Source organism: Gavialis gangeticus, unplaced genomic scaffold (genome assembly GCF_001723915.1).
Source record: "Gavialis gangeticus isolate Ggan-Ray unplaced genomic scaffold, GavGan_comp1, whole genome shotgun sequence".
Classification (NCBI taxonomy): Eukaryota; Metazoa; Chordata; order Crocodylia; family Gavialidae; genus Gavialis; species Gavialis gangeticus.
In genome coordinates, this window is record NW_017728996.1 from 15,642,507 (window position 1) to 15,652,983 (window position 10,477).

Below are 10,477 nucleotides of genomic sequence, written 5' to 3' on the forward strand. Positions count from 1 at the left end.
CTTTCCCCCCCCCTCCCCCCCCCCCCCCCCCGCCAAAGCTCTTGATTATCGTTTCCCCGTGGCATTTTCTCTCTGCTTATGCAGAGCACTCTCATTATTAGTATCCTCTGTGTGAACCCCTGCCCCTCCCCTGCTCTCCCATCTCACTGATTGGTTGAGGGACTGCTGTAGGCTTAGTTTTTCAAGCCAAGCAGCCAATTTCTGTGCAGATTTTTTTTCTTTTTTTTTAAATCGACAGACTGCTGCATCTGAGGACAAGAACTAACAGTGTTACCAAGGGAAGGATTATAGATAGGAGTGGCTGGTATGGGACTCTGGTTACACTCTGAAGTACCCTCTGACTTACCAGGGTAGAAATACTGAGAGGTGGAGTAGGAGGGACAGAGACCCTTCTTTCATATGCCCCATGTGTTGAATTGCTCTGGGAAAATGTGGTTTGGATTTGGAGCCCTGTCTTTTGGCTGGGATGTGGCCCCATTTAAACCTAATTTGTTCCTAGAGAATGATTTGTACAGAAGGAGCAGCTCTGAGATACTGGGATGAATGCAGGGTTAGGCATTAGGAGGTGGCAGTTTTATCCTTGACTGTCACTGTCATTGTTTGACCTTGGATTGCTTTGGACCTCAGTTTCCACATCTGTTAGATGCTGAAAGAGGTCTGATCAGGAGCCCACAGAAACTGGGCAGTACTTCTACCTGCTTTAGGTCTCTCTGCTGCTCGTTCTCCAACTGCAGTAACCCAAGCTTTCTGCTGTGGGTCTAACTGCCTTTCTTTCTCGTTGGTACAGTTACTGCAGGAACTACCTTGGGCATTAATGGAGCCATGGAGCTGCTTTTCAAAGTCATCACTCCTTATACCAAGAAGCACACCAGGACGGTCAGGTAGGGAGCTGATTTGGGCTTGTCCAGCTGCAGCAACTATGCCAAGTATAGGGCTGGATGAACAGGTTTAGCTCAGAGCTATGCTGTTGGGACCCAGATCTGGATCCAGATGCTTCTAGACACTTGCAGGTGGCTGGAAAGAGCTTGGTTCCACCTGTAAAGGAAATCAGAACTGACCAAAAATGTCACTGCAAATACAAAATGAAGGATTTCAGAGGTGCAGAAAGGAATTGCTACTAGGCCATGGTTGTACTTGGTGTTTTATACCCGGGGGGGCCAGCCTGCGGCATTAGGGCAGCCCATGTGAGGAACGTGGCCAATCGGGGAGGTAGTACAACAACAGATAGAGCAGGTAACAGAAAGCAATCCAGCAAATCGGGCAGGGAGCAGAAGATGGAGCAGTAGACTAGGCAGGGGAAGAGGATGGGCTTTTGGGGAGGGTATGGGGCTCATTTGTTGCACATCTGCCAAAAAGGTTGCCCCCCCACTGTGTTTTATTATCATGCTAGGGCAGGGGTTTTCAACCTTTTTTAACGACTGTACCCCTTCTCTCAATGTTCCAGCTTGTGCCCCCTTTATTATTTGTTTTTCTTGTTTTTAAGGGGTGGGTGTGTGCAGACTGAGGTCCCCGTGGTAAGGGAGAGGGTGGGGCTGGGGCTGCACAGCCGTGAGCAGCTCATTCTGGAGGCGTGGGGTGGAGGGGTGGCTCCTGCGAGTGCATGCACCCTAGGAGGGCATGGGGGCATGTGCCTCTAGATCTGTGCTCAGGGTGGGGCAGACTGGCCCAGTGGTGGGGAGGCAGTGGGGCTGGGGGCTGCCCAGCCAGCGTGGGGCACAAGACTAAGCTGCATGGGGGGGTGGCTCCTACAGCTGTGCACACCCCAGGAGGGCACAGGGCATGTGCTAACAGATCTGTGTGTGGGGCAGGGTGGGCTGCCACTGCAGGCTGGGGCCAGTGCCAGGCTCTTCCCAGCAGGGGGCTGGGCTGCACTCAGGGTAGGTGGCGGTAGCACTGGGAGGGGGGCTTTGGGGGCTATGGCGAATTCTGGGGTGGCTGCAACCCTTCCCCACCCCCAATACCTTCCTCCCAGCACCTCTTCCTCCTGCCCCAAGTGCTGCCTGGCCCAACCACCACCAGGAAGAGCCCAGCACAGCTCCGGCCCCAGCCTGCAGCAGCAGCCCACCCTGCCCTGTGCGCAGATCTGGGGGCACATGCCCCTGTGCCCTCCTGCGGTGCTCGCAGTGGCAGGATCCACCCCCCATGTGGCTCAGTCAGCTGCTCCACCTTGGCTGGGCAGCCCCAGCCCCAGCCCCAGCCCCACTCCCTTCCCCACTGCTGGGGTCTCGATCTGCCCCTTCCCTCACAACACACTTACCAGCCAGACCCAGCTTCTCCCTTGATGGCCTCCATACTGCGCTGCAGCTGCACACACAGAGGTGGCATTTATCAGCCCCATTAGGTCTGCGTGCCCCCTATGACTTTTAACTACCCCTAGGGGTCTGCGTACCCTCAGTTGACAACCACTGTATTAGGGACTTGTGTTCAGGTCCCAGCATCAATTCCCTGCATCCCCACGTCCGGTGGTAACAAGCCCCTTGTATCCATCTCCAAGAGCCTCTCGCCACAATCTGGCCTGAGAGAAATGACAACTGACAGCTCGGGGTCAAACCACTATCAGATCTGGGGGCTTAAAGAAATGTTCCTCTAGGTCAGATTGACAGGGCGGGGGGGCAGGGTAGCTTTTCTTCTAGGCATGGGGTGTTATCCTTTTCCTAGATACTCTCTGAGTGTTTATAAACTGATTACTTGTCTTCCAATGCAGTGGTGGCTGTTGGCGTGTTGTTGGGTGCTCCTGGTGCTTGTGGTTTGTGCTTGTCTGTGAGGGTTTGGAGTGGACCGTTTTGGGGCATTTTGCAATAAATGGTTGTCTCTGAGCTGGGCAAATGGATCTGATGGCTTGGGAGGCCCCTGCTATTCCTTTGTTCCTTGAAGCCAAGGTTTGTCTCATAACTCTCAGATGTGATTGGACCAAACAGGGGTTTCTGGCAGGGAGGTGGGCTGGGATCCTTGTCACTCCAGATAAAATCCTTGAGTCAGGTATAGCCTGGGGTTATTTCTAGCACATGCTGACTATTGTTTCAAAGTGACTTTTCATGTAGAGAACAGCCCTGCCTTGCACTTCTGGCTTGAAACTGAAGTTAGCCATGCAGCTGTCTGTCCCTGACCAGTTCTCGGGGCAAGATTTACGAAGCCTACACACCTATGATGGAGGGAACACGTGGGTGAAGACAAACAGCCTTGGCTTGGCACCAACCCAGCTTGTCACAAGCCATAGAGAGGTTGCGTGCTTCCATGCATGTTTGTACAGCGCAGAGCGTGCACAGCCTGTCTACCCAGGCAAGGTCGTGCACTTTGGTGTTTCGGATGCACAAGCTCAGCCAGACGTGTTCTCGTGTTTGCTTGTCGACTGCAAAGCACATGCTCATGAGCCTACATGCCCTGAGAGGGAGGGGAAATTAGCCCGCACAGAGCCATGGACTGGTCCTTGATTTTTATCCTGAGTGGAGCTAGTTCAGGGATTTCTGCACCACACTGCTGCGTATTGTGGACATACCCTTAGGGAATCGGGCAGGAGCCTATGGCGCTAGATTAAGTGTGTGGCTCTTGTGTTGGTGCTGATGGTAGTACTGTGGCAGATAAGCTGGGTATAGACTAGACGGCTGTAGGCTGAGAAATCTCCAAAGGAGAAGAGCAATTAGGTATGTATGACTTCTACCCAAATCCTGGGTTTGCTATCCTAGACAAAAGCAGGGGTCCAGCATCCTGTCTAGTCAACAGCAAATACGTGTTACTGTAGAAGAGGGTGGCCCTTTAAAAGAGGCTTACACATTGGCCTGTGCTGTTATCGTTTTGGCAATGCATCGCCTTGCCAGCACTTGACAATAAGATTTCTGAGGACTTTTGAACTGGCCTGCACCAATGGCCTTGTTCGGTGCTTGGTTCTTAAGACCTCAAGTGGGTCCAGCTGATGCATACAGCTGCCTTTGTTAGCACAAATCAATTCACTTATGCTGTGGTTGCATTTTTGGCTTTTCAGGGGACTGTGAAGAGCTTCAAGCAGCTTTGCAGCTTCTGCTTGTCTCTTGACAAGGCACCTGTAATCCCTGGAGAACTTTACTCCTAGGGTGCGGGGAGACGAGGATGTTTTCTGCAAAGTGGTTCTGTTCTCACGTGCTCTGAAAATATTGTCCCCTGTATTCCCAGGGACATGTTGGAGCACCCTGCAGCATTCCTCTCGGGCCTTGGATTATGATTTATCTCTCTAAGACTCAGGGCCATGGGGGAATTGGTTTACATGATGCGGCATGGCCTAGAATGCATTTCCTCCAGAGCACCTGGGCTCAAATACTGTAGCAATTGCAAATGATTGATGTGTCCATGTCCACACTTAACTTGGAAAGCAAATTCCACTCACTCCCCTGCTGTCCTTTCCGCTGAATTGTTCGTCTGTGATTGGAATAGCGTTAGTCACGGTAGTACGATCATCTAGCTCTGCACTCTGTAGCTGGGTTACTGAGTGTGACTGGCCCTGCACTGGTATCAGTTCAGAAGTATAATGTGGGACTGACTAGGACTCTCTTTTATTTTTTATTGTGAATTTTGTACTAGTGAAAGATGCCATGGAAAATGAAATGCTCAGCCCACAGCACAGGCAGAAGGAATGCAAGCTTCCTTCTTTGTCCCCTACCCTGCTCGGAAATAATGAAGTCTTCGGTCTCCGTTGCTCAGTCACTTACTGCATCTCTGCTGAAAGTCACTTTCTGGGTTTTCTGAAGTAGCTTAGGAAATGAGTTGAGGCTATAAAATTCATTCCATATATTGGCAGAAGGGAAAATGAAGGGCCTTCCAATAAAACTTGGACTTGATTTCTTCTTGATTTTTTTTTTTTTTCTAGATTTGTTTCACAAATCCAAATCCTAACAGCTATTTGGGACTTTTCTTCCTTTTATTTAAAAAAAAAAAAAAAAAAATCCGTTTATAAAAAAATCAAAGTTTGCTTAGCAACACTTTCAATTTTGCCAAAATTGTTTTTACTTTGCCCCCCTTCCTTTCCACTGGAAAAATCAAACCAGAATATTTTGTTTTGATTTAGGTGAACTCCAAGCCACATTTTTTTTTTTTTTTTTCTTTTGGGCTGTTTTGTATTCAGCTGTGTCTGCCTGAGCTGCCATGCAATCAGGACTTGTAGTAGATGATCTATTTTATTAGACCAAGAAGATTTTTGCAAAAAATAATTCTTTAATTGCAAGCTTTTGGGCACAAACACCCTTCATCAGGCACTGGAGAAAAACTGTAAAAGTTCTCCTGGGTAGAAATGAAAGTTCATATTTCACAGACGAGCCAATAGGTGCAAAACTCCCCTGGACAGTCAGTTCCTAGCTGGTGTGGAGCCTCTCGCCTCCTGTGAGGATCTGTGATGATGCAAGTTACCTTGAAACAAAGGCAGGAGCAGTGTCTTGGGTTTCAGGGGGTCACAGTTGCTTCCTGCTTGGCAAAACATGAAGATTTCACTTAAAAAAATGAGCTGCCATGGTGCTTCTTAGAAGCTGTAGGTCAAATAGGTCACTAAACCTATACCCCCATGAAGCGCTTGTCCCCATTCTGCTTTGGTACATCGTGGGAGATGTAGTTCAGCCCCATAGCTAGCCCATAGAGAAGGAGGCATGGGGACTACAAACTATCATTTACTTGAGGTTTAATTAACATGATCATTAATCAGCAGGAGTCTGGTAGACCCCCAGGGAGCCTTCCTAGAGTCCATCACTGGTGTTGTATTTTAACACCAAGGAGTTAAGAGCAGTGAGTGTCTGCACTGGAAACGGCTTCCTGTTCATCAGTGGAAACACTGTGAACATCAGCCTAAATCTGTGCTGGTTTAAGGGCCGTTTGCAGCCAATTTAAAGGCATTATTTTTCTCTCTCACTCATAAGGGACTGAGGATTGTACTTATCTCGCCTTACTTGGTGACATTGCTTTTATTCTGTCCCACAGAGGGAGAGGGAAGAGGTCTCAGGAGACACTGTTGGCATGAATGGAGGGCTCGAGATGGGATGATAATCCACCATGGAGGGAGGGCTGAGGATCCCTTTTCTCTTGAGCTCCAAGGGAAGCTTGGGATGGTGACGGTCTGAAAAATCTCAGGCATCCTCCTCACAATTTGCCAGACTATGGAGGAGGGAATGTGTGTAAATACATTTTTTTTTTGACCACCCCCACTTAGAAATCCCTAGAAGAGGAAGAATAACTTGCTCTGGTTGGCCATGAGAACATAGGTTTCTTTCTAGCTTCCAGGAGGAAACTTGGAGAGCAGTAGTGGATGACCTGGGGCTAGGTGGGTGGACCTGGCTTATTGCATGATCCCTATGGGCATCTACTCCTCCCCTTCTCTTTGCCCTTGACATCTTACTTTTCAGAGCTACATGCCACCATGATTTGCCTTGCTGCCTGGAACAGCCTGCATCTCTGGGGGCTGATATTACCCTCACTTTGATCAGCTGCCAGGAATGCAGCATGGAAAATGCACCCGCACCATGTCCTCTCCATTGATATACCATTCTTCTACTGGCCCAGTGAGCAGAGGGACCAAGGTCACTTTAAGAATCTGCTCTGTAGAGCACCAGGTTCAGTGCTTTTATTAAGCCAGCTAAGATAGGGAAACAAGATACATAGTTCTATTTATTTTTTTCCAGCAGCAAAGCCCTAGGTTATTTAGATGCAGACTCTCCTATGCTCTAGTCTGTTTTGCCTGGATGTATGCCAAATAGCTCTAATTTCCCCCCTGGACTATGACCCATGGACTTTATTGGTCTCAGTTCGGGGGCTGAGGTCTTCACATTGACATGTCCTGATTTGTGTGGGTCTAAGCAGCAAGTAGCCATATTTAAAGAAAGCAGGAAAACCTTTTGAAAATATCCACTAGAACTTAAAAAGATGCAACTCCTGGCAGCTGGCAGAATACTCTACGTATATGCTTTATAGCCGTGCTCCCAAACTTTTCATCCCATCGTGCCAGGTCTGTCCATGGGCCCAATCCGGTGCGGGGGCGGGTGTGCCCATGGCTCGATCTGGTCATGGTCCTGGGGAGGAGGGTATCAGCTTGGGCTTGATCCGGCCATGCAGTGGTGGCCTGACCCAGACCTCATCCAGCTATGCAAGGCTTGGAAAGTTGGCAGAGAGGCAGGGGTGGCTGGTGGCTATGTTAATTGCTTCTGATCCCCTGCCCCCAGGTTTCCTGACCATTGGGGAGCGCCCCCAGGTCAGACGCCATGGCTCTGTGGGCTGGATTTGGCCTGCAGGCTGGGGGGGGGTTGAGTACCCCTGCTGTATAGAATGAAACCTTTCTTTGGCAGAAAGAGCTCTCTGATAAGTGTTACACAATGGTTTAAATACCTAGGATGTTTTTAGTTGAATGCTATAGGATTCTTCTATTAGGGAAGGGCTAGTTTCCAAGCAGGTGGCAAGAGGTGGTGTCAAAAGAGTGAGTGATTCTTCTTTTTTTTTTTTTTTCTTTCTATATCTGGGAGCAGACTGCCATTTCCTCAAACTTTAGTAAAAATTATTCAGTAAAATTCCCTTCAATTATTATTATTTTTTTGTTGCTCAGGAGGTTAAACAACTCTCTGTGACTAACCACACTTAAAACCCTATTTGCTATTTTGAGCTGTGCTAGTTACTGGTAGTTGTCATTTGTTAGATAAGCCACGTGATGGACACATCTCTTCCGTGACTGGATGAATGCACTTCAGATGTGGATGCTGGCCAAATGAATTTGCAACTCAGACTCTGAATGCTCACACACACAATCCTGAAACTTGCATTATGGAAAGGTTTGTTCCAAAAATCCTCAAATTATGAGCATAAATTAAACAGAAAATGGATAGAAAAATGGCCAAAGTTGATTCAGCTGAAAATGAGACCTGTTTTGTGCAGTATTTTTCCATCTCTGTTGTTTCATAAAAGTTCTTGAAATTTTTATCAGAATTCCTGGGATATGTAGTGTTTGTCTGGAGGTCGCCGTTCCTGAGAGCATGTTTCTGAGAATCTCGGCTTTCCGAAAGGAGGGGGGTGAGGGGGAAGGGCTCAAAGCATAGAAGGCAAATAAAATAAGCTTCAGACGCATGTAAGTGTGGCTTATGGTTTTTGAACATGTGGGGTTGGCAATGCCGCACCCTTCATGCTAGAAAGTGTTTTACGCATCATGGAACTCATGTCAGAATGTGGGAAAAATGGAAAATTTTCTCTGGGGCTTGAAAGCCAGGGGCTGTCAAATTAAGGACAAACACTAAAATGTTAAGCCAAAATCTAGCAATCTGTTAGGTTTGGATTCAGTCAGCAGCCATATCTGCCTGATGAGCCAGGATGGATTCATGGATGGGAAGCAAAGAGGCTGAGAGTGCTGCATAGGTGGGGGCCGTGACATTGCAATACGCATGCAATGTATATGTACGTCCATAAGAGTTTGCACACGTGGCAGTGACTCTGCTTCACCTCCCAGTTCTGTCTTGGAACATGCTTCTTAGGGCATGATAAAACTGAGCTGTTGAGTTCAGCTGTAGAAAGACCTGTTTAAAAAGCGATTGGGTACCGAATTTAATAAGGGAAGGAGAAATCACAATAGCAGTAGATCAAATAGATGTAGTTAGCTGTGTTAGTCTGAAGTCACATGGAAGGCAGGGGGGATATCTGCATGCTTAGAGACTCGCCAAAATAGATAAATATAAAACAAACCTTTGTGGGCTGAAGTTTATTTCATCAGATGCCGTGTCATCTGATAAACTGAGTTTCACCCCTCCAAAGTGTGTGTGTAGACTAACCAAAGTAGATATATAAGGTATGAATCTGCCTTGCCTCCTACTGAACCAAGGATCATTTCATGTGTAAGAAGAGGTTTGGGGCCATTCAGATAAAGCAGAGGTGGGCAAAATACGGCCTATGGGCTGGATCTGGCCTGTGATTATCCCTTCAGTGCTCTGCTTGGTGGTGCCACCTGCATTCACGGACCTGGGCCCTGACCAGTGTGCACAGCTTCCAGTGGGGCTGTTCCCAGTGCTGCTCTGCTCCCCTTGCCTCCAGCTGGAGCCACTTAGCTGAAGCTTCCCCTTGTCCACTTGCCTGCCTGGAGCAGGGGTGGGAGTGGGAGAAGAAGCTGCCCTGGGCATGAGACGAGTAGAGCAGCACTTGGCTGGTTGCAGCCACGTGAGGAACAGCCCGGCCAGAAGCTGCGTGCTTGGACGCAGCCCGGGCCGATCTGCTCCACTTGCCTCCAGTGGCGATTCCTGCCCCAGGCCTCAGCTCCTGCCTCAGCTGGTGGGGCTCTGGCTCTGGCTCCAGCTCCTGGCTGCCTTCACCTGCTCTGCCTGCCTGGTGTGATTGGCAGTGGAAAGTGGCCGGGAGCTGGAGCTGGAGCCCTGCGTGCTAGAGCAGGAACAGCAGGGGCAGGAGTCGGAGAAAAAGCAGATCAGCCCTGCTGGCCCAGGCCCTGGCCAGGGCATGCAACTTCTGGTGGGGCTGTCCCTGGTACAGCTGCATTTGGCTGGGTGCTGCTCTGCTCCCCAGTGGTGGCTCCTTCTGTCAATGCTGCATTGCTCGAGGCAGGTCAGGGGGAAGCTTCAGCCAGGCAACTCCTGCTGGAGGTGAGGAGAGTGGAGCAGCACCTGGTTGGCTACAGCTGCAGCGGGAACAGCCCTGCCAGACGGTGCACACTGACTGGGGCTAGGGCTGGTCTGGCAGGCATGGGTAGGAGCCCAGTGTGGGCAGGGCTCAGCCCCATGCGGAGCACTGTGGGTGTAGCCACAGACTGCATTGCCCAGGCAAGGTCTGCTGCACCTGCTCCCTGCCTCCCCCTCCCTCTCCTCACCCCTGCCCAGCTCTTTGGACCTAGAACCCAGGCAGCCCCCTGACATGTGCACACGCCCTGCCCCACATACCCCATACAGCTCCCCACACACCACCCCCCTGCAGGGTAGGGCATGCAGGGAGCATATAGTCATTGCCTGCCCCTCCTGCTCCTGAATATTACTCCTGCCTGCACACAGCTCCATAGGGAATTTGATGAATTGTTGTGGGGGGGGAGGGGGGTGGTAATCTGGCCTGCAACTGCTCATCAAAGCTCCCTATGTGGCCCTTGGGCCCAAATAATTGCCCACCCCTGGCCTAAAGGGTCACTTGTAGCATTAACATTTAGCTTCTGTGGCAAAGAGGTAAATTGTATATTATGACTGATGAAAAGATGCATGAATGGGTCCCAACTGCTGCAGAAGGAAGCATCAGGTTTGACCTAGTGAGGCCAGTTTCACCCTCCCACTCTAACCCTGATGGTAGCAGATGCTATATTGTGTTTCTAGAGACTGCTCTGTGCATTGGCTATAACCCCCTCCCAATTGTTCTGAGTGTTCAGCTGTGTGCAGTTGAACAGCTTGCCCTGTCTCCCTGGCTACTGCCAGCCAATATTTTGGGCAGGAGAAATGAGCTTGCTGCACCAGCATGATGACCTGGGATCCTGGTTTTCTCTGTTTAAAAATCACAAATTCTCTGA

General features: G+C 49.6%; 1 protein-coding gene across 1 annotated transcript in view; it reads left to right on the forward strand.

Annotated features, from left to right (window-relative positions):
* Nucleotides 1-10,477, forward strand: part of AGBL1 (ATP/GTP binding protein like 1) — a 345,924-nt gene that overhangs the window by 3,498 nt on the left and 331,949 nt on the right. The window contains exon 3 of the mRNA XM_019503815.1: nucleotides 788-881. Within this exon, the coding sequence (XP_019359360.1) occupies nucleotides 788-881 (94 nt within the window). The remainder of the gene's footprint in view (nucleotides 1-787; nucleotides 882-10,477) is intronic.